General features: G+C 37.5%; 1 protein-coding gene across 4 annotated transcripts in view; it reads right to left on the bottom strand.

Moving 5' to 3' along the window:
* FAM172A (family with sequence similarity 172 member A) overlaps window positions 1-24,856 on the bottom strand; it is a 256,196-nt gene that overhangs the window by 207,253 nt on the left and 24,087 nt on the right. For all 4 annotated transcript variants that reach the window (XM_057372937.1, XM_057372946.1, XM_057372955.1 and 1 more), the window contains exons 3-4: window positions 23,775-23,876; window positions 21,089-21,189 (exon numbers count right to left, since the gene is read on the bottom strand). In XM_057372937.1, coding sequence (XP_057228920.1) covers window positions 21,089-21,189; window positions 23,775-23,876 — 203 coding nt within the window. The remainder of the gene's footprint in view (window positions 1-21,088; window positions 21,190-23,774; window positions 23,877-24,856) is intronic.

The raw sequence follows: 24,856 nt of genomic DNA, 5'->3' as shown, positions 1-24,856 counted from the left end.
GAAATAGAAGAGGATGGGAAAGAGGAGGACGTGATTACAATAGTGTAACACGTATTTTGTATTGATTATGAAGAAGAAATATAGTAAGAAGTAAGAATAAAGAGTAATTGAAGAATAAAATAATGATTGAAGAAGGAGTAAAATGTTGAAAATGTTGATTTAAAATTGTAAGGTATATAAAAATGTTTTTGTAAATATATCATTTATATGTTGAGATGTAATAGACAGATTGCTAAATTAACCAATGAATAATTGCTAATCATATAGAGAGGCTGGCTTATGAAAGTAGATAAAAAAGAACTTGTATTAGAAATAAACAAATCATGCTCCTCATATTAGTGTCTGCGTGACCTGTTATTCCCCGTCACCCAACACCAAAACACCAGAAAAACATCCACAAAACAAAGCCCAAAATAAACAAATAAAAGGAACAAAAACCACAAACAACAACAAAAACCAAAACAAACCAAAACCCACCATAAAATAAAAAAAATCCCCACAAAATCCACAAAAATCAACCTAGTTGAAACAAAAAACTTGCCATCTCAAATGTAACAAAGTTGTTCACATTTCAAAGTCTTGACTACTCTCTAGGGAAATTTCTTTCTGCCCACACATATTACAAGAAAAATAGAGATGTAAATGTAGGAACTTTCTAATTATTATTAATTTGGGAATTAAACAGAGGAATAAACAGGCACTTTGTCCATTTTAGGCTGTAAAAATGGTTTGGAAGTTACTGCCTAGATTTCAGTGGCTACAAGAGTTTGAAAAAAAATGTAAATTAAAGAGGAAAAAAAGAAAAAGACTCATTAAGAGGCTGAAATGGTGCTTGCCTTCTCTCTAAAGCTCGGGGAACTGTATTTAAATTCCAGACAATATCTAAGTCTCAGAATATTAATCCAAGAATATCTGGGTACAAACCCAGGCGGTATTCTTTAGTCCAAGAAGCCACACTTACATCTRTCTGAACCCACAGTATATCAAGCTCCAACAGAAACATCTCTCTAGCAAAGGTCTCAAGTGATGGCATCTTAACAACCAACAATGATCCAAGCAAATAGGAGCCAGGGTACCACAAACTTCAAATTTAATTTTCCAAAGGTACAATTACAAAAAAAAGCTTCGATGAAGTCCAAAACTTCCTAATATGTAAATGTGAGGAAACACAATATGCAAATGTTTGGAACACATTTGATCAAACTGGAGGTGATGACGAAAGCTAATTAACAATGTTGGTATATGCCCCTCCTTTCTTTCCACTAAAATCCCAAATCTTTATTAGGATTATAAGAATTCTTTGCCATCCTGCTCAAATACATTTATTGATAGAATTATATTCAAAAACCTTTATGGTTTATGGAAAATCAGTCTTTCTGAACATTATCATCCACACAGAAACGGCCTTTGTAGAAAGAATTCAGCTGCAAGTGGTGAGTTGATTTAAGACATGTTTATCCCCAAAGCAGTCTGGTAGGAACATGCACACAGTGTAATTTTACCTTCAGGGACAAACTTTGTATGGTTCACCAAAACTGACTGCAATGTAACACCAACAAGTAAAGAAGTTAAGTTCCTGCAGTCTCAAATGCTAATATTGTACAGATATTAAAGTCAGTATAAGGATAATATGGCTTCCAACATAGAAATTTTGTTTTTAACTCTCAATTCTGGCATCTGCTCATTGTCAAAATCACTAAAAGAACACTTGGAAGAGAAAAAAAATTGCTATGCAGAAAATATATTTTAGACACCACTTGCAAAAGCTACCCTTTTTGCAGCTATTTGTATCTATTTCTTCAATTCTTCTCATCTATTTAGACTGTGTGTCTTCAGGGCAGAAATAAACCTTTACTCATTTTTTTCACAGCCTATCTCAATGAGGCCCTCATTCTAACTGACTATGCAGTATTCTAATATAATAAATAGCAATACAGCTACTAAAAATGGGACTGTTGAATCAGTAGAGCAGTCTGGTGTAGCAAAGACTTAACCTAATGAATACTTTCAATGAAAGCAAACACAAAGAAAGATACAGTAGGTTGGAGGTTCACATGCAGAGTGTGAGATGATCATCCTCAAACAGCTCAGCACCTGGATGATCTGCTCTGCCCAAAGAGATTTCAGGAAAAAATGCCATTAAAAAGAACTCCAAACCAAAAAAACCTGCCCCACTATATATATCTATGTATAACCAGAGGTGGGGTTGGGGGTTTTTTGCAGTAGATCAACAAGTGTAGGGATATCCTAGCCAATGGCTGGCACAGTATCAGTTTTAAATGATGGAAGGTGATACACAAGATTTCTTGAGTGGCACCCAAGTCCAAATTTTCCAGATTTGAAAACATCACTAATGGCCAGATTTCCTGCACTTAGCATGGATATGTTTGAAAAACTCAACAAAATTCTGTCCTGTCTAGGAAAATGTAGCAAAATTCTGTCCTATAGAAGAAGATGGCTGAAAGTACTGAAAATGCTGCACATCCATCACTTGTTTTGGATTTGCATGCTTTTAAGTATGTCTTCTGATTTTAGGGCTGTTAATTTAAAATAAATAATTATTAAAATATCTTTTCTATAAGCATCAAAGAGAAAAGGGAACTGTGTGGTATTGCTTACACAGAACTAGTTAGACTTACTATTTCACACCTATACAATTTTTATAGCCACATATTCTCTAAGTAGCAATATTAGCTTGTGCATGCTGGTGTTTTATAAGTTCTGAAAACTATTATAGAAACTACTGAAGAATGTTGAGAAGTGTCTCATGACTTCTTGCATGAGGAGGTAATTTTCTTGCATGAGAGGTTACACTCTAAGAACTCTCCAGGTCTGGTTGTCAGCCACACACTACATACCTCATCACTGCAGGTATACAGTTACAGAGTTGAACAACTCAGCCCAGTGCCAATCATCTGGAACCATCATGAAACAAATTGTTCAGATCCAGTCATTCTCAATGCAAACTGTAACACTTACTAGAAAGCCGTACTCACGTTAGTCATAGTAACCTGGGATATTTGCATTTTTATTAAGGCTCTTGGAACTTGTAAGGTGTGCCAATACCGTAGGCAGTATGCTGCATTGTAATTCAAGGTAATAAGGTGGCTGCAGAGCAGGCATCACCATGTCCAAGACGGAAAAGCAAAAGAACCAATACTAAGATCTGCCCATAGTGTATGAAATTGATTGCCTGACAAATGGAGAAGAAAGTGGGAATTCTGTACTACCTGTACGAGATACTGGAAACTTCCACCTTGTATTACAGTATTTCTACACTACATTCATTTCCAAGTGCTACCAGGAAAACACATCCCAAATAAGAGGAGTATCTGAACTTAGAACTATCAAGATCCCCCTACTGACTGTTGTGAGAAATGAAGGGGAAAAAAAAACCCAACTAAACCCAAATCCAAAAATAATTCCATGCCTTTTATGAACTATTCTGATAACAAGGGAGAAATCTTTTTCAGCCATGCAAAGCCAGCACTTTAACCATCCTAAAAAAAGTTGTATTCAAACTGTGTGATAGAAGAAACTTTCTTCCCAGAACAAAGCTATCTTCTTTCGAAAGAAACTACATTGCTTAAACTTCAACTTGCTCTCAGTGAGGAGAGGAGTCCCTGTTTTTCTTTTCTRAAGCCTGAAAAACATCTGCCCTAAATGAAATCACGACTATTTTAATTTTATTCCACTAGAAAAATTCCCATAATGAAAGCAAGTTGACGAAAGCAGAGAACACAGCTAAGTAAAACAGGTTCGGAGYTGCAAAACCAGTAGATTATCCCAGGTGTATTAAAAGAAAAATTAGCTAATCTCTGCTACCACTTCTTTCTTATAGTTTTCCTTCATCTTGAAGGAAAGGTTGAGAGCCTTAATATGTATGGTTCAGGAGTGGAACCAAACTTCAGAGATTACAACTGCCCTTCTGAGGTGCTTAAAATAAGTCAATCTTGATTTATGTTGGACGTGACAGAAAACACCTCCAGAAGTACCTTTTCAAAAGCTAGCGGTCTCGACTATATCATCTGCAAATATATCATCTTCAATAGCCTTATGGATAACTGGGGGATAGACTATTCATATGGTTGCAGAAAACAGGCTATTTTAACCACAGGGAAATTAAATTCAATGATTTAGACGGACTGCAGAAAGAACAGTGAGAAGCACATTATCTTACAACAGAGCTGAGGTTTTACCCTTACATTGCTAAATATTCTGCACAATGATAACAAGACTATAGTGCTTCATGCAGTCTGCAGAGCAAAACTGAAACTCCACTTTCTACCTACTTCTGGAATACACAAGTGTAGTACACATTAATTGGTAAGATCCTGGCTTCATACAACACACGTTCTTTTAAGAGTGTATTGTTCACACAGAAGACTTTCTTACAGACTGTTTTTGGTTACCAAAAAATACTGAAAAATTTTGTTAGCCGATTTATGAAATCCTTGCAATACACAATCCTGAAACTACATCAATAGTTGAACAAAGATCAGAAACATGGATCCAAGATCAATACCTGCATATAACTATGTGAAAACAGAAAATAAAGACTAAATGCCCGTGTTTAAAGTTACAAAGATCACGAAGGTACTGAAGTCTAAATATGATTCTAGGTGGAGACACATACCAAAGAGACAATTCAATGCACGAAATATTAGAAGTCTTTTAAACAGAGACTGGAAAAGARTACTGAAAAAGGAATTCCCACAAAGCAAGGAGGCAATTCCAAAATAACTCAATTTAAAATAATATTTCCCCCTTTTAAGTCTGTAAGACACTGAAAAAAAAAAAACCTTGTACCACATAACAAAAACATCAAAAAACCAGCATGGCATACATGAGGAAAAGCAGAATTGCAGCTGACCCATTAGTGAACTTTTTCATAATGGAGACTGTCAGGTATACAGACAACAGATCACAACTCAATGACTTGATTAATAACACCTACATCCTAACCCAGAGGAGCTGCTTCAGTACATACCACACCAAAACCCATGCTGGGACTCAGTGAAGTGCACTGAGCCTTGCTGGTCAAGCTCCCCTCCCATGCTGTGCTTTACAGCCCAAGTCCTCTGAATTCTCTTCTCTCCCCGCTCTGAATGTGCTCCCACTTTCAAAACCAACCATGGTTACCCACCAGAAGATTATGTATACAAACAGAAAAACCAGCCTGCTGCAGAGGGAAAAGAAAAAAGACAAAGCCAATTACTCAAGCTTGCAAAATGTTTTTTGGGGTGCATTCTTAGCTGAAATCATAATAAAAAATCAGCATAAGCCTGTGTGATTTGTCATCTTTCACTTCTAACCCGGCATCTGGAAATCACCTGATGTCACTGGAAATCATTACAATGCAGCCAACAGTCAGGGATTCACGACAGATATGAGGAACCCTTAGGCTAGCACAAACCACAAAGACAATCAAATGCCAAATGGCCCCCTCTTTCCCCATATGTGCATCCCTCATGCACCAAAATGCCAACAACCCTGTCAAACGGCTAGTGTATGGTTAACACATGATACAGAATAAAGAACATGTGACGTGACAAAGGATAAAGCACATGCAATCAGTTGACTTTACAACAGCTCCCATGGCAGAAGCCAGATTACAAGACCTTGGAGAAAGGATGATGAAGCACAGGATTTTAACCCAAATTGTCCACATCACTGCCTACCCCTACATATATGTAGCCAATTTTGGGGAATAAAAGGAAATTAACAAGACTACAGATTAAATACATTTTTCTGGTGGACCAGATCCAGCTGGATTGATCTGAGATTTCCCACATAATTTTCCTCATTTACAGATATCCAAAACATGAACAGAAACCCATCAGCACCATTACTAGTCTGGCTACCATTTTTCATTGATCCAAAGATTAAATGTTAACTGAGACAGAACTACTCTCTCAAAGTTAAGAATGGCTACTTCCCATCATGAGTGAGATGTGTTGGCAATGACACACTTACCCAGTGGAGAGGGGCTTCTGCCTCCAAAGAAGACAGCTTGTGAAAAAACACTCTCTAAACATGTCAGATCACTTTTCAATAATTCTTAAAGACAGTTCTCAAAATAAATCAGAGTGAAGAGAGTAGGAGAATTTAGCGGCAATAATTTTCATTGCATGTTTTTTATGCGTGGACAGATTTTTCAGAATAATAGATAGTGTATTTAAATTAAGTAGCATTTAGCTAGTAAAACATAGCTGCAATCACATTTTCCTTCTTGATTGACTTCTTGGATTTTCCTGTCATATCAATAAAAAGGGTTAGTACATTATTTGTGTCATTAGTAGTTTATTTATTATTCCTCCAGTAACATTCTGAGTTAACTATATTTTAACCTCAGGTTAATCTCCTACATGAACACACATTACAGGAAAAAAAAAGAATTAAAATTATTAGTGGAATGTTTTGGTTAGAAAACACTGAAGTCTGACTATCTCTATCTCCTAAAGTAAGTCACTCAGATATAGCTTCCTATACTTGGAATTTGAAGTGAAGAAAAATGCAAGTTTTTTTTTTCTTTATAGATGCAAAACTAACCTGACCTTAGGTTTACTTGTCAACTCCCATCCTGTGACAGAACTGCACTTAAATGTGTAACACATGAACATTACCACTTTACCTGAGAAATGCACATACAGACCAAAATCAGCCTCATTTGCCTTTTTATTCTTTTTTTCCGTAAAGTAGTGTCTTTGACTTAACTTCACAAAGTACAGCAAGAGATTCACTGTCAGTTTCTCAGATCTCCAAAATTATTTTAACTATTAGTTCTGACCATACATAACAAGTTACAATCTCGAATCTGAGTTTCTCAAAAATGGGCCTTCCATGGGCATAGAAAGGATACTGTTTTCAAATAATTTGTATTCAGCATAAGATATTAGGCTCCTCAGCACTACTAGTATTTTCTGAGAACTTCAAGATAGAGCACACCAGTTGAAGGTTTTGTAACTTATCTTAAAAATAAACGAGTATAAAATACTAGAAGCAACATTACTATGAGTAATGGACTTTGTTATTTTGTAAAATATACCTCCTCATTGGTAATAGCCACTTCCATGCAAAAAGAGAAAATAAGAACAAGAGGAAAACAATCCTTGTAACACACAGTACTCTACCCACAACATTTTCTTCTTTGCAGTGAGAGCAATGATGTTCAGTGAAACAAATGCAAAATGAATTCCAACTGACTGCTCTGTAGCAAATCTCAAGTGGTGGGACTGACCTGAGGCTTGCTACTGTGCTGGCAATAGCCTCGATAGAATTATTTTCACCCTGAGGTGACAAACCTGCCAATACACACTAATGAGAGATGCAAGGAACATTTTGATAAACTGCTTGTGGATGCAGACTTACCTAAGAACTGGGACAAACAATAAAAGAAACCACCTCACCAACAGCATTCTAGAACAAAAAAATCCTATAAGCTGAATGGACTTCCTAAAGCCTCAGTTCACTGCAGGCTAAAAGATGCAAAAAGAAACATAGAGAGAAAGAAAATCAACATTCTAAAAATCCACAAAAGACTTTAACTTGGATTATAGTGTGGGAGAACAATTCATTAAGATGGAACTGACATTATCTCTACATTATTTCTTGTATTTCCTACTGAAGGCAATTCAATTCAACCTTAATATGCAGGTGTCGTATTCTGGATTTTGAGCTGACTGATCACAACTAGGATCTCAAGAACTTTTGAGAGAATTAAATGAAAGACAACAGGAATTTGTCACCAATGTAGCATATACTGTTGCTCTGATTTGACCCAATGTTTTGTTATATGGTCTTTGCTGACACCTGTTGGTTTATTTTTTGTTTCCCAACAAAATATTAAATGGCACTAAAAATGTGCATCAACTTCCACTTCCCACTTATATTGACATAATGGTTTACTTAATTTATGCTTCTTTTACCCATATTACCTCTAGAGTTACAGGGTAGAGTTCATTTAATGCTGCAGCCAAATTATTTCTACTTTCTAATCTATCTGACAATATCCTCAACTGGTTTCCTGTGAAGGTGGAAAGGCATGCTTGAGAAACCGAAACCAGGAGCATATATGGAGCATTTCACCAAAGAGTCTAACTTTCTAAAAGACAGATAAAGAAAAAATGTATTTTAATTCTTATGTAGACTGTGAACTAACATCAGATTTATTTTACAGAAAGACAAGCAAATATCCTACATATTTACTTTGAAATTACCCAATCACACCGTATCTGTATAAAGGAAGATTTGTTTCTTTTCCTAGATTTGTTTCTAGAATGAAATACTAATTACRTACTTTATTAATTTTCAGTTTTAGCTTACTGATGAAGAAATTATAAAATGTGAAGCCATATACTTGCAACTCAACATGTACCTTGAAAACTGGCAGAAGCTGAATTTAACTTTTCTGCCATGAACATAATTTGAAATTTGTTTACCTACAACCAAGTATCTCTGGAAGTGTTTTCTGGATACTAAACCACTGTGACCAAGAGTACTGAATTATGCTGGTATCTGCAAGAATTTATCAGACCTTTTACTTCATGCTTAATCCTTATGCAGTTCTAGCAAAGTAGCATCTAATGGTCCCCAACATTCCTAAAGTACTTCAGTAAGAAGAGATGCAACACTATAACTTAACAGTAGACTGAAATTCAGGACAAACAAGAGCTCTGTTCCTGGCTGACAAGTGTGAGCATAAACGCATGTAATCAAACCAGCTGTTTCCTTTTTTGTTACCATAAACTGATCTCAAAGCACACGACCCTCTTGAGGTGCACTTGTGCTAAACCACAMAACAGAACTAAGTAGCGGTATGCATACTATCATTCCCTGTTTTACTCCTCAAAGATCTTTCAGATCTGATTACCAACAATATACTCAGGGTGTAAMAAGAGAGAAACTCAATAATTTGGCAGAGATATTGGAAAGAGTTAAAAGGTATAACTTTCCAGAAAGGACAAGAGGCAAATCTGGAAACACTGAATGTGAGGAGTAACTGGCATTACTTGCGGAGGAGCATGATGCTTTCCTGATTTTTACAAAGAGAACAGTATGAGTGTAACCATGAACTAATCTCAAAATCCTAAGTAGCCAGTCAGTTGAACTGACCTTCTTTAACAGTCATAACTGTATCTAATGGCTTCACACCCACTAACTGGGCATTTCTGCTGTAGTGATTAACAGAAAATAACAGATACCAAAATTCAGTTGTGATTAAGTTAGCAGCGGGAGAATCTTAAAGTAATTTTATGTTGTTTGCACATAGAGAAATACAATGGCCTATTGATTTATAATTGAACTTTTTCCTAAGAAATTATGTTTATTAAGGACTGCCACAAATGATACAGTTTTACTGACAATAAAACCATTCTGCTAAATTTTAATAAAAATATTACCCGAAAAATTAAACATATAGGTATCTTCTTGAAAACACAGAAAGCATAGAATTCTTTATCATGGAAAAGCTGAAAATCCTGTGAAAGAGAACAAACTCTTCTGGAATTCTGCAACTGAAAATAAACATATTTTAGAAGAGCTGCTTGATGAAAGCAGTAACCTATACATCTGTTTTTCAAAAAACTCACGCTGAAGAAGTAAGCAAATACTTCGCCTTTCATGGAAACTTTTAAGATCAGTAATGGAAACAAAACCTGAACATTCACAAGATGACCAACTGCTTTTATCATAGAAACTGGCTGGTGTTCTGCCCAAGCACTGCTTAAATGTATCCTTATTCTAGTCACATAGCTGTGAAAAAAGCATTTTTTTCACCACTTCTTTAATAAAAAACAAGGCAACTAGCTCCCATTTTACTTCCTTGCTGCAAAATCTCTGCTGATTTTGGCATTTGCTACTGTGCAGAGTTTTTAAAATGGAAACAATTAATAAGTCCAATGATACTTCAACTTTATTCTGCTGTGCAATAAATTTTGAGTTTTTTCCAAACAACAAAACAGGAAAAGGAAAGAAATGGACGTATACAGGTAGATCAGCCATAGCTTTAATTTCAGCTGTGTGAAAATGGCTGGTACAAAAGTTTATGAAGAACTGAGAGTCTAAACTTTTCCATGTAAACCCAGAATGGCAAGAATGGTTCTAAATGAACTAAAGCTGCTGAAGGTTTTATTTTTAAAAAGCTCATGATGAACTCATTGAAACACTCCCCCTATTCCAATTTTTGTCTTCTTTTTAACAATTAGTACCATTCTTCGAACTGCAGCAACTTACAAGTGCTTTATAAACAACCATCTGCCTTATTGTATCTTCTCTGCTTTTCACTGTTTATCAATTTAAAAATGTAAAACACATTTATCAACAATGTAACAAACTCCCATCTGGGTTTATGAGATGCTCATCATTTCTTTCAAGAATCATGCTAACAATAATTATAAAACTATCTCTGAACCTTTCGAGAACTGTCATGTTACTCTGATGAACCAACCTACTGCCAATTGCTGCCTGCAAACTAGAAGAGTTCACTGAAGCACATCTGACACAATCATTCCACTAAAAAGTCTTCACAAACACCAGATTTTGAAAGCCGATTTAGCATATACAAATGAATATGCTGCATGTAATGAAGATTCATATTTAAATTTTCATAGGTACTGCTAAGTAGTCCTGAATCCTCACTGTCTGTCCATCTACTTCACTCAGAAAAAAAGAAATGCTAAAAATAAACAGATTGTTAAAAGCTGAAATCATTATAAAATTCTAAAGACCATACACATACATAATTTAAATTCATTTCTGCTGATGCAACTAGCTTTCTCTTTCTATTATCAAAAACATTGATTAAAAAATGGGAAAATTAAAAGCCTGGAACTTTCCGGAAATGCATTACTACTTACAGTTTAGGAACTGCTATTAGAGAGAAATTCCATATCATGCCCAAATTTTTGTTGCTTTATCTAGTTCGTTTAAAGTGTTCTTTGCCACTTTTCTATTTTACACTTAACTAGCAAAAACTGAAAATAATCAAACCAGTATGAAAAAAACACCCTTTAACAAATAGGGCATGGATTCCTAAAGAACCGCATTTTTACTTGCCCCTGCTATCCGTGAAGTGATAGATGTCATTTAGGCTCTTGCTTCAATTATTACACACAAAATCCTCTATTCCACTTAGATTCTTCTCTGGTAATAAGAACAGAAATCACACCTTCACATATTTTAAAGATCCTGGCTAATCTCTCTCTTCTGCCTATCGTTATACTTTGTCCAAATACTGCCACTCTAAATGTTTTTTTTTTTTGTGACATTGACTCYACCGTATGATTTTGCTACAGAAAAAAATCTTTTGCAGTATTCATTAGTAGATGGGTGTCCTCATCTGGCGAAGACATGGTTAATTTTTGCAGTAGCCAAGAGGAGGCATGGCTGGGACCCAGAGGTTATTCTATACCACCTCACATCACTGCTGGGCCAGCAGGAAGTGACTCCTGTTCATGGAGAAGGGGTCTCTTCTGGTTAGGGTACGATGGCTACAGTGGGGTCAGATCAGGCTCCACATTTTGATATAAATCACTCTGTTTTGTACACTTTTGTTATTAATACTGCTGCTTTACTACATATGTTTTTAAAAACCTTTTTTTTGCCTGTTGCTATTCCAGTTTTTTAATAAACTGCTGTATTTTTTCTCTTACATTTACTTATRTTCATTTCTCCTAACACTAAGAGGAGATACATTCAAAAATGAGCTCTCTCCGAAATAATCATAAGCCAAGACAATAATAAATAAACCAGATACATACCTGCTTTCCATCAACTAAATTGTTACAACTGATTTGTTCTAAAACAAAACCTACTTATACATATTTACAAACACAAATGACTCAGTATCATTCCACTGTTCCAAAGCATCCATTAGCAACAACTTGCATTACCCTCACCTTYGGGGCAGATGGTAACATTGGGTATTTCCAGGACCCAAAAGGATCACTGTTGGACTMTGGGGAGAGCTGCTATGCAGACAGGTAAAACTAGACAGGTTAATGCCCTGCCTGGTTTCTCAGAGGACTCTTCTGCTGTGGTACTGCTGAAGGTTGAAAAACAGGTACCGATCACTACCACAGCAGTGCATCACCGACAACACCACACCAACCAGGACTCTGTGACCCCCATCCATAAAATGATTCCTGAACTGGAGAGCCAGGAGTTGTCAGCAAAGCTCGCTCACCCTTTAATAGCCCTATATGGYCAGTGTGTAAGTCCAGTGCAGAGTGCAGACTRACAGTAGACTATCRTRGCCTGRAGGAAGTCACACCAGCACTGAGCATAGCTGTGCTGGACATGCTGGATCTTCAGTAAGAACTRGAGTCCAAGGCTGAGAAGTGGTGCCACCATCAACACTGAAAATGTGTTTTTCTCCATGTCTTTAGCAGTGGAGTGCAGACCACAGATTGCTGACAGCTGGAGGAATGTGCAATACATCTGGAACTGGCTGTGCAAGGGGTGAAAACACAGCCCTACAATTTGCCTGGGACAGATCCAGGCTGTGGAGGAAAAGGGTGATGCTCCAGAACACTTGCAGTGCATTGATGACATCATCGTATAGGGGACCACAGGAAAGAAAGGGAAAAACATAATGAAAATCCTCATGATGGGTGGTTCTGCCATAAACAAAGTGAGGTCAAGCGACCTGTCCACAAAATTCCTTTTTTAGGAACAAAATGGCAAGATGGACATCACTGGATTCCAACGGCATAGTCGACCTAAATAGCAGCTACGTCCCTGCCAAGCAGCAAGAAGGAAACACAGGCTTTCCTAGATGCTGTGTTTCTTTGGAGGATGCATATTCCAGTTAAGAGTCAGATTGCGAGCCCTCTCTATCAAGTGACCTGGAAGAAGAATGATTTTGAAGTGGTGTCCTGAACAGCAAGCTTTTGAACAAATCAAATGAGAATGTTTATACAGTAGCTCTGGAGAAAGTCGGAAGAGGAAAGGGTATGAAAAATTTGTTCTACACTGCAGTCAGGAAAAATGGTCCTTTCTGAAGTCTCTGACAAGAAGTACCTGAGGAGATGAGGATGAACCCAGGGGTTCTGGAGCTAGGGATACAAAGGATCTAAGGCCTGCTGCACCCCAAGAAAAAACAAGATCCTGGTGACTTATGAAGAGGTTCAAGCTGCTTCAGAAGTGATGGGCACCAAAGCACAGCTCCTCCCAGCACCACAACTGCCAGTGCTGGGCTGGATGTTGAAAGGAAAAGTCTCTGCCACACAATATGCCATTGATGCTGTATGGAGTAACTGGATCCCTCTGATCACATGGAAAACTTGAACAGGAAAACCCCAGCTGCCCAGGGATCGTGGAAGTCATCATGAATTGGCCTGAAGGCTGGAACTGTGAGTTACCATCAGAAGACGAGGAACATTGGAGGTTAGGATTTCTCCTTCTGTTCTCCTTCTTGGGGAACTTTTCCCCATTTTCTGTTGCTAAAACACAATAATGGGCGAGTTATCATCCTAATGACTGAATGCTTAAAAAAAGGCCAAAGAAGCTGCCAAACCAATGGGGAAGGAGGACTCCTGGAGGCACCCCCTTCTATCAGAGAGTTTTATCTCTGTGGCGAGCTGAGTTCCCACAAGAATTTGGCCTKTAGGAGAGAGATCTACTGCTGCTGATGCACCTCACTGGGACTCCTGTGATTCCAGTTGCATTGGTTGAGTTTGATACAGCTCATCTATAGCCACAGGATTCTGTCTCTTTCCCARGCTTGCTGCTCCAAGGTTCCTGCTACAACTCCTCTTGCTATCCAGAGGGAGCACCAGGATAGGCTTCCCCTGTGAGTTTGTAAAGGAACTTTTCTCCATCCATTTCTGCCTCCTGTGCTCACCACTGACTTGGTGGGAGAGCTGAAAACAGCYGAGACRCGCGCCACAGCGCCCCCTGCCGGCGCGGGGAATCATCGCACYTGCCCTGCCTGGCTGAGAGCCACCTGCGCCCCTGCCGGCTGTGACTGGAACTGCACAAATGTAACTGCACCACAGGGGAGGGTGCGTGTGGCAGTCCAGAGAAGGCTCTCACTGGGTTTGTGGTTTGGTTGGTTGTTGCTATCATTGTTATTTGTTTGCCTTGTTATACATACTAGTAAAAAACTTTTATTACCTTTTTCCCATGTCTTTGCCTGAAAGCCCTATGATTTCAAAGTTATAATGAATCAGAGGAAACATATGCACTATTCCAAGAGAGGTCTCTGCCTCCATTTGCAAATACCTGTCTTTCAAACCAAGACAGTTACCCATGCTAATGAGGCCCCATCACATAATCAGCTACCAGAAAATGAAAAGCAATATGATGTCTTCACTGATGGCTCTTGCTGTATGTGGTTGGGCCACACTGAAAAAAGAAAACAGCTGTATGGACTTCTACACAGTGAATCACAGAGTCAAGGAGGGACAAGGCAGATCAAGTCAGGTTGCAGAACTGAAAGCCATCCAGTTGGCTTTAGATGTCACTGAACGAGAGCAATGTCCATTGCTCTACCTATACACTGAGCTGTGGATGGCAGCAAATGCTGTGGGATGGCTGGGCCAATGGAAAAAGATAACTGGCAGCACAGAGGTAAACCCATCTGGGCTGCTGAGTTGTGATGAGGCAGAAAAGTTGGCTGCAAAAGCACATCATGTAGATGCACATGTACCCAGGAGCTGGGCTACTGAAAAACATCACAACAATGGACAGGTGGATTGGGCTGCCAAGATTTAAGTGTCTCAGGTGTATATGGACAGGCAATGTGAAGGTGAATTATTTATGGCTGGTGGGCCCAYGATGCTTYAAGTCATCAGGGAAGAGATGCAACAACACACAGATGGGCTCATGACTGACCTAAGCATGGGGTACATTTAATAACAGTCATTATATCCCAGGTGATCCGTAACTGTGAAATGTGGTGTGATCAAGCAGGACAAGCAGGGAAAGCCCCTGTGGTATGGTGGATGGTCAAAATATAAATATGAGAAGTTTGGCAGGTTAATTACATCACACTCCCACCAATCCGCTAAAGCAGGCCCTGTGTGCTGACAGTGGTGTAAAGAACCACTGGATGGCTGCAGATGTACCCTGTGTGTCACCCCAGAGCCTGGAACACCATCTTGGGCCATGAAAAGCAAGTCTTGTGGCAYAGATGGCACCCTGGAAAGAACCAAGTTGTACAACGGGACTAATTTCATAAATAGCCTCTTGGACACCTGGGCCAGAGAGCACAGTATCAAGTGGGTCTCACATTCCCTGCCATGCAACAGCCTCTGGGAAAATGGAACAGTATAATGGACTATTAAAACAACTTTGAAATCAATGATGGAAGGAACTTCAAACACTGGGATCTATATTAATTTGAAATTGACCTGGTTAGTTAATAGTAGAAGCTCCACCAGTCTAGCTGGCCCTGCCCAATCAAAACCCCCACATACCACAGAAAGGACAGAGTTACCATGGCACATATGAGGAATCAGTTAGGGATGATAGTTTGGATTAGTCCTGCCTCCCACAAAGGAAAACCATCAGTGGGACTGCTTTTGTTTAAGAACCTGAGTGCACTTGGTGGGTAATCGAGATGGATGGGAAACATGACACATACCTCAAGGAAAGGTGCAACTCTAAATATTTTTTGTGACATTGACTTCACTGTAAAATTCTGCTACAACAAAAAAACCTTCTGCAATGTTCATTACTACATTTGTATCCTGGTTCCAGCCAGGACAAGGAGCATTTTTGCAGCAGTGAGAGAAAGACATTGCAAGGACCCGTGATATTCTATATCACCTTGTCAATTTCCACAAACAGGGAAGTGCTGACTTCCAGAGCAAGGGAGAGCAGCTCCATGATGAAAACCGCGCATGTAAATAATTCTCCTGCTTTTGTTCGCTCTTGCTATTAATATTGTTCCTGTTTATGTTCATTTTCTTATCTCATTGCTGTTTCCAGGAAATTGCTCTTATCTCAACCCATGGTCTTTACTTTTTTGTCCCCAGCTGTCCTCTCCATTCCATCATAGGGGGAGGAGGAGAGGGAGGGGGAGAAAGGAAGCAGCACATGGTTTGGAATGGCTCAGTGGGAGGACTGAACTGGGGAGTAAAGTCCTAAACCACCAAAATGGGGCATAATTTGCAGAGAAATAGCATTATCAAAGGAGTTCACCCAAAATGGGATTTAACCACCTTCAAAAATGTGGATAGGAGAGATATTTCAGTCATATGCTTTCACTCTCCAAAACAGGAGTTAGAAAAAGTTTTAGTGAGCCTTTTTGCTACCTCCACGGAAGTTCACTCTTATTTGACTATAACACGTCAAAATTCAATTCACACATGCTCTGAAGACACCTGCTAAGTATTAGGCATCTCATCTCTGAACAGAATAACCTCTTCAACAGCCCAAACCAAGCAGGGAAATGCTCATGAATCCAACTACACATTACATCATTACAAACTTACTTTGTTGACTCCGTAAAATGAGTATTTCTAACCACTAAATAACCAACAGCAAATACATTATAAGAAGTCAAGGCACACATGCAATTTTGCTTAATCCATGGTGTGCAGCATGTACTTTATTATATTGAAGTGTTTCTAGCCAGAGAAAATCTGGAATATTCAATGATAAACTGGAAAGAAACTGAAACTAAGAGTGTAAGGATTTCTACTGATCATCTGCACATGTATTTGAAACTTGATCCTGCAGCCCTTATTCACAAGATCAGACCTATTGAGTTTATTCACATGAGCTTTGGCTGCAAGATTGGACCTTAAGTACTATCAGGTGCACGTGCAGCCTATCATCAGATTTTGGGTTATTCATTCAAGAAGCTACCCTTTCAAATGCAGACTACTTAATGCTTCCTTCTTCATTAACTTACATGTCCTCTTCTGCTGCTCTATGCTTTCATTTGTGCTATGTAAATAGCCTCTCAGTCATCAAAACAAATACTGATCTTTGCAACCAAGGAGGAAATTAGTAGCAGGTGAACGCTTATTTTTTAAATCATGTTGAGACCATGCTGTTCTTTAACTTAAAGGAGATCTGGGAAAAAAAATCCCATTTTACTACTTTGCCATCTTAATTATGGGTTATCAATGTTGTACTTATCCCATTCACATCCTTCAAATATTGACCTTGATGGTAATGTAGTTTATGATGAGCTGGACCTAGCCTTTAGAACATATTTTAAAGCAGTTTACTTAGTGGTACAAGATTTCTCTGAGGCCATAAAATTAACTGTTATCATACATTAAAATGTACAAGGAATTTCTAATTTAATTGTTCTATTTCTTTGCTTTACATGTCTGTTCTACATAAATACAAAATATTGTACTGCGGTAACTGCAAAAACCCCATCATAATTCTTTTTCTACCGGCTCATAGACTTCTGCAGGTCAGATAGGCTGCAATTACAAGACATGGCACAAACTTGAATAGGATCATAGCAGAGACATTTATGTCATGGTCCACATTATAATCTACATGTTTACAAATCCCATTTGAATTTARTAAGACATTGCTAGAGAAGCAAACTGTCAGTACAGGCAAAAGTCTCTTCATTAGTGATGGCACTCTCAAAAATATTAATGTCAGAGTTCAATGGCCTCTAAGTAATGAACAAATTATAAATGCCTTTAGGCTGTAAGAGACACACAAAGCGACAGACAGTACCTGCCTTCTGATGCTAGGGACACTCTGGATACAYGACTATGGAAGGAGAAAGTAAACATACACTTTTTCACACAAAATCTCATTATCAACACAACCTATGACTGGCAAAATCAAAGGTGAAGCTCCAGCAATAGATATTAGTTGTATTTTCATTATAATTCCAGCTAATTTCAGTGTAATGATGAGGCAGGGGTTGAAGCCGACTGTTGCGAATTCCAGTAGTCATAATATCAACTGAAAGTGCAGTACAAATAATAAGCACACGTACTTATAATGCAAGGAGACATATGTCATGTGACTTTAATCTGGAGTTTAACCTTGAATCTAAATTTCTATAGCTCAAAACTAGAAAAAAATTTTAAATTAAACCTTGAACTGGAACGGTATGTCTGCAACAACTGAACAGTTGTCTCAAAATTGTTCTCAATCATACTTCAAACTTGCCACATGGATTAATTGTCAGTTTGAAGCAGCTGCAACACTATGTTCTATGCACTTCTGTTGCCATTTCAATTTTTAAAAAGCAAATGGAGAGGCTCTACAAAATTCAATGCCACAATAGCAATGACTGAACCAGAATCACAAAATTATGAACGGTTCACTAAATTGTCTATTAATAACACATATCAAAAGGCTGCAGAAAAAACTGTGTGCCTGAAATAACTGATCAGTGAATGAAGAACAAAGAGATGTAAGGAGCAGAGACACTGACAAACCATATTAATTCTTGAAGAATCAATTTCCATACAATCAGAAAAATGGCAGAATATCACAGACAATGTATTCACAACTTTTATCAGCAAAAAAATAATGGATAATCAAATTGAAATTTATCAATGCTCCAGGAAAGAGAGGATGCTGCTGGTAATATAAGACAAGGGAGTACACTCACTTCTTAAAAATCAGTAAAACACAACAAAAGCAGCCCACAACACATGTACGTATGTACAGTAAAAAAAGTCTTGTGCAGGATGTATATATCCTTTAAAAAATAGAAAACCAGCATGCAATGACTGGGCTAACGATGAAAACACTGAACACATGAAACACTTWTGTTCAATGATACAAATCCAGCCACTTCATCATCTCACTGTATGACCAACTATATAATTGAAMCATAAATGCACATTAAAGAACTCCTACAGAGAAAGAACAATGTTTCAAAGCAAAGGCCTAAGGCCAGACTTTACTACATAATTTTAAAATCATTTGAGCCACTGCTTCTTAAGCCATCATAGTTTGCTAAACACATCTTCACCTTACACCACAGAACAGCTAATCAGAGGGTGATACTCCACTCCTGTACCATTCAACGTCTGCATCAGTGCTCCACTAACCTATGGCACAAACCGAGATTTTCTCTATGTGAATAAATGCCAAGATGAGCATCTCCAGTGCTCCCAGATAACTAGGCCGAAAACAGACAATGGAACATTAATAAATTTGTAACTTGTTAGAACAACTATGTAGCACCTTGCACCTAGCAGAAATAGACTGAAGGCTTTTTCCTCTAAAAACACAAAACAGACAGACCAAGTATCTCTGTCAGATACCTGACCTTAAGCCTTCCTTGCCTTTTACCCACCAACATAAACATCATGCATTCTCAAAGATCACCCAAACTTGAACATGGAGAACTATAACTAAGACAAGATACACAACACAGATCACAGATATCAGGTATCTACTCCCAGAACAGACACACTTCCTGGTTGACCAAAAATCACAAGAACTCATTCATACTACTGTGGGTTGAAGCTAWGCTCACACACATTCAGATACACAGAATGTGAAATTTGCTTGTATTTATGAACATGCATAKGAAGGTGTCATGGCACAGGAACCCACATGGAGACATAGTGATCTTCAGAGTCATGTCTTGTCCAACTCACTAATTTGGAAAATCTGAGTATTTGAACAATTTACAACAATCTGAGTATTTGATCAATTTACAATTTATCTGTACACACAGGCCGTAAAACAGAAGAAGAAATGTGTATCAGGACAATGCTGACATAGCAACAGAACAATCAATTTTTTTGAAAAATATACAAAATTAAAAGATGGGAGAAGCAGTTGCAGTAGCCCCACCCACTGTCTATGCCACAGCTCTTACAGGAATAAGGAGAAAGCACAAAGCAAGCTTCCTCAATCCCTACTACAGTTCTGGAAGGACAAAYAGCTGTGCAGCTCCAGAACATTCAGCAGAGAGCCCAGGCTGACATACAAATCAAACAAGGAGGTTTAACAAGCAAACACAGAGGACCCCGAGAGAGCTGGAGCAGCTCTCCTATGACAACAGGCTGAGAGAGTTTGGGACTGTTCAGCCTGGAGAAGGGAAGGCTCCTGAGAGACAATTTAGCACTCTCCAGTGAAAGAGCTACAAGAGACCTGGAGAGGGACTTCTGACAAGAACATGGAGGGATATGACAAAGGGCAATTGCTTCAAACCTAGAGTAAGGAATAAATTCTTGACTGTGAAGATGGTGAGGCACTGCATGAGTTTGCACAGAGAAGCTGGGGATGCCTCATATCTGTAAGCCTTCAAGGTCAGGGCTTCAAGTAACCTCATGTAGTAGAGGRGGTCCCTGTCCCTGGCAAGGGGGTTGGAACTAGGTGACCTTTAAGGTCCCTTCCAACCCAAACCCTAGGGGTTCTAGGATATCCTATATTCTAGGATACTATGGACAAGGCACTTGGCACTATGCACAAACAAGCTCTGCTTTCCTGCAGATGGCTATACATCTGCTTGCTGATGTAAAGAAGTGAATTGATTTCTTCTTTTGCTTGCGTGCACAGCTTGTGCACACAGCTTTTACTTTATCTACTAAACTGTAACTCAGTTTGTAAATTTTTTCACTTTTACCCTTCTGAATCTTTTCCCTATCCCACAGTAAGGAGTGAGCAAGTAGTTGTGGGGGTCTGAATTGCCTAGGAAACACCAGCAAAATCCAAATATATATACCAACAAATATTTAATCAATTCATCATCAGATTTCTACTTTATCTAATGGCTCCTGGTATTTCCCTGTAATATGAGAAAATCAACCAGTGCATTTATCCTCAGCTAAAAAGTAAAATGACATAGCTTTGTAATCCATGAGGTGACTAAGTTTAAAGAATGTACAGCACTACAGTGCTGTACAGTGCTACAGTGCACTGTATAATATTCAGACTTATGCAGGTAGATGACATTTTATTTTGAAGATATACAGAAGTCAAATAGTAGTCTAAATCACACCCTAAGCTATATAGAAAACAACAGAAATTACCGTTAGAGCATTAACATACAATAAATCCTGAAATACCTTCTATTAAATGACTGAAGCCTCACTAAAAGGCTATTAACATGCGCAAAAGTATCACTTTGACAGGGAAAAGAACAAAACCCATAGCACATCAACACATACATACATACACACAAATTACGTACCTCTCCAAGAGCTTCATAGCGCTTTTGGTTCCATCTATGCAAATCTTCACGATAATTAAAAACAAATGGCTCCCCAGTTTTAACGTGTCTTAATTGTCCTTCTGTAGAAGAAACAAAACCATTACAGTTAATAATACTTCTTTATTAAAAGATACATTTAATTGCTGAAAATTTTAAAAGAAGTTTACATCTAAAAATTGAGCTATTGTGTATTCCTCCTCGGTTTTGATTATAGGTTTTTCACCAGAAAACAACTGTAGCGTAACAAAATGCATTCTCCTTTTACGGCATATACCACTAGATAAAGCAAAAGAGAAATTATGACATTGAAATTGAATGCAGATATCAAATGCCAACTACTTGACAGGACATATTTATGTCTCAACTGCTATGAATTAACAGTCTACTGTTAACATTAGGAGTAAATATTTGATCTGCAGGTGATGGAATTGTAGTTACAAATCCTCCACTTCAAAATCAATTGCATAATGAAGAAATGCAAATAAAAAAGGGTCTGGAAGCTGGAAGTAAGGGAAAAATTTATCTTCAAATCTAACAACTTTCTAATCTAATCTGAAAAAAAACATGTCCCCACTTAGGGTARTATCTTAACTCCAAGGCATAATGAAATCAGGCAAGAACTCAATTTATGGTACACTGAGGATACAACAGCAGAATAAAGCAGAATGCTTGATCAGAGCAAAATCCCATGCTACTCCCGCATTCCATGATAATTTCCTATAGTTGGCCTTGTTTATAGCCAAAGTTAACAACATACTCAAACACTGGTGAAGACATGGACTGTGTTAAAATGATAACAATAAAATGGCAAAAAGTAGGAAACAAACTACAGAAAACAAGTATCTTACCAACAATSTTTCAGCCTATCAGCCAAAACACAGGTTACAATCTCAGAGCATCACAAAATTGCAGTATATCAGTGAAACATTAAAAGCAGGGGTATGTGAAAGTAAACCCCTTCGAATGCTGAAATGTCTGCATGATGAAACTAAGGTTTCTCAGCAATGTTTCCTCTTGAATAGAAGAAAATTTTTTGGTTCATGTGTTTTCAGAACCTTTACATTTTGATTCCTAATTCCTTAAATAAAATATTAAGATCTGATATCTATAATGGTTACGCTTATCTGCTGATTTAATTTCTTTTCAGACCTGCCCTATCTCATGTACTAGACACCAAGGAAGTATTTCTCCACAGTTTCCTATCCCTGTGTTGGATTCAAACATCCTCCTTCTCATATTTTTCATCGTAACTTTACTTTCACCTGTTCCTTCTCAGATATTCACTCGCTCTTCAAATTTGCCATGCAACAAACTGGCTCACTTCTCAAGTAAAAAACAACTGATGTATTTTTCCTTTGGCTTTCTGGAACCACTGCCTTTTTCAGATTTAAATAATCTGACAAAAAACTTTTGTACTTTTCCACCATAAAAAGAAGCATGATTATGACATAAAAGTACATGACTGAACATTTGAATTAAATGTACAAAAGCAAAATGGTGACTTTTTTGCTTTGCTGACCTGTAGCATATATAATAGGTTTTCCTCCATTCTATGGAAATCACTCAGGTTAGTAATGGCATATTCAGTAACATAATTCATTCCCCAAAATACAAATTTCAGCTCTTTATATCAACCACATATGAACCATTAACTCTGAAGTCAGTAAGGAAGACAGTAGACACTGTGCAGATCTAAAAATAAGGAGCTGAAAAGTGACAGAGCTGAACTCCTTCCATCAAAGAAAGAGCATCACTTTCATGACACTTTTAGTCTCTAAGTACCTTCCTGTGAAAGCCATCAGGGTATTAAAAAGCTAAGTGTTGCATAAATGACTATCATTTAAAGGAAAGCTCTTCATTTTTTTTCTTTAAAAGTGGAAGATGTAAAACAGGCAGATTTAAAAACTAAAGTTCCTCTGTTCAYGAACAGGCACTGCGAAGAAGTAGAATTGTAAACATTCTCATTTGTCCTACAGGTTTTAAACAATCTTGAAAGAGTCACTTCCTGCACTCTGGTACTACTTTAGCTCATAGGCTCATTTCTCACCAGGATTTTAAAATGTATGCACTAGGAATTGTAAGTACTAAGTCACTTGACACAAAGACTGAGCTAGCGGGAAGTACCTGTAGTCATCACACACTTGGTTGCAATGCAATATCATGTCCCACACAAGAAGAGACAGTCTATCACATTCCTCATCTTTCCATCAGCCAAATAGCTGTTTTTTCAACTGGTATTAATGGAATACTTGGGACAAATTATTATCTGAAAAACAACTTCTTCCATAGCCATAAAAATGAATCAGTAAATAGACCATTTCTTGATTGAGTGACCAATCTTTAAATGCTACAGAAATTACTTTCAGAATTTTTTTATCAACACCTCTGTAACAGAAAACAGAAGGTCATAAAATAGGCACATATAGCTCTACAACATTGCATGAAATGAAGGATTTTTGTGCTGATTTTATTAAATAAAAATCAGTTCTTAGATTTACAAGTCTATCAGCCCTGATGTTGGAAATTTTATTCTTAACAGAAAGGTTATTATTCTAAAATTCTATTGTTCTGAAATTCTAATAGGGACTTATAAGGTATAATTCAACTTCTGTTAACCTCTCAACATTATTCTAAGTATAGTCTTTACAAAGCATGTATGACTTACTTTCATTAAAAATGTACTCAAATCCTTCCAAAGTATCAGGAAATTCAAGTGGTGGCTCATCTTTTTTCATTAGTTCATCCAAGTCTATTCTAGACAATAAATCTAAAAAAGGAAAAGAAAAAAATACATAATGCATGCTATGTCTTTTATTTCCCTTGTAACATTGACAAAATGTGTTTGTTAAGATTTGTAGATCTCATGGGCAGAAGAATATCTCATTACTAAACACAGGACATTGTTATAGAATCCCTTTTCAAGATTCATAAGGTGGACTTTATTTATTTATTTATTTATCTATTTATGTTGATCAAAAATGTCAAGAGACAGAGATGTCACCAAAGACACAGTGATTTGTTTCAATGATTCATTACCTCAATGTTAGAAAATAAGTCTCTGTATGCATCATGGTTTTAACATAGTTATCTAGCTTCAGTATCAAATCCTTGATGGACTCTTGGTTGCCTTTTTGAGGAGTTCAGATTATCTGATGCACATCATCTCACATGTTCTCAGCCCCTCCTCTGATACCAAACAGACTGTTAGACCTGAATCCTTSTCTCAGCCACCTCCTTTAATAGCTCTCAAGGTAAAGAAAACTCCTATCAATTTTATAGCAAGCCATGGAATACACATCCTTTTCAGATCAAGACTTTATGGTCTGGTACAGCCTACACTCACTAATAGAAGTACACTAAAATAAGCATCATCTACATTCTTTACCCTAGATTTAAGGATTTACATTTAACCAGAAGCAAATGATAGGGACATCATAACACCTACGCATAGCTAACAAAACAATTGCTGCATACATAGATAATAGTGTACAATGACTTCTCCTTATTGCATTTCACCCACACAATGCAGTGCTACACTTCTAAAAGATTTTCTGATTATTAATTAAAAAAATAAATCAATAAACAATTCAGCAGGATTTCACCAAAGTGTATTTTCCTACTTCTTCATAGATGAAATTGAAGACCACACAAACATTCTGTTCAGGAGTGCTAAACTGACTTTGAACTATTATTCATAAATCAAGATACCATGTATTACCAAGGAAATACACTAAGTGTTCTAAGTAT

Source organism: Malurus melanocephalus, unplaced genomic scaffold (genome assembly GCF_030028575.1).
Source record: "Malurus melanocephalus ecotype Western Australia unplaced genomic scaffold, MMel_1.1 scaffold_7, whole genome shotgun sequence".
NCBI lineage: Eukaryota > Metazoa > Chordata > Aves > Passeriformes > Maluridae > Malurus > Malurus melanocephalus.
The sequence above is the reverse complement of the archived record's forward strand: the minus strand, read 5'-3'. Positions and strand labels throughout refer to the sequence as shown.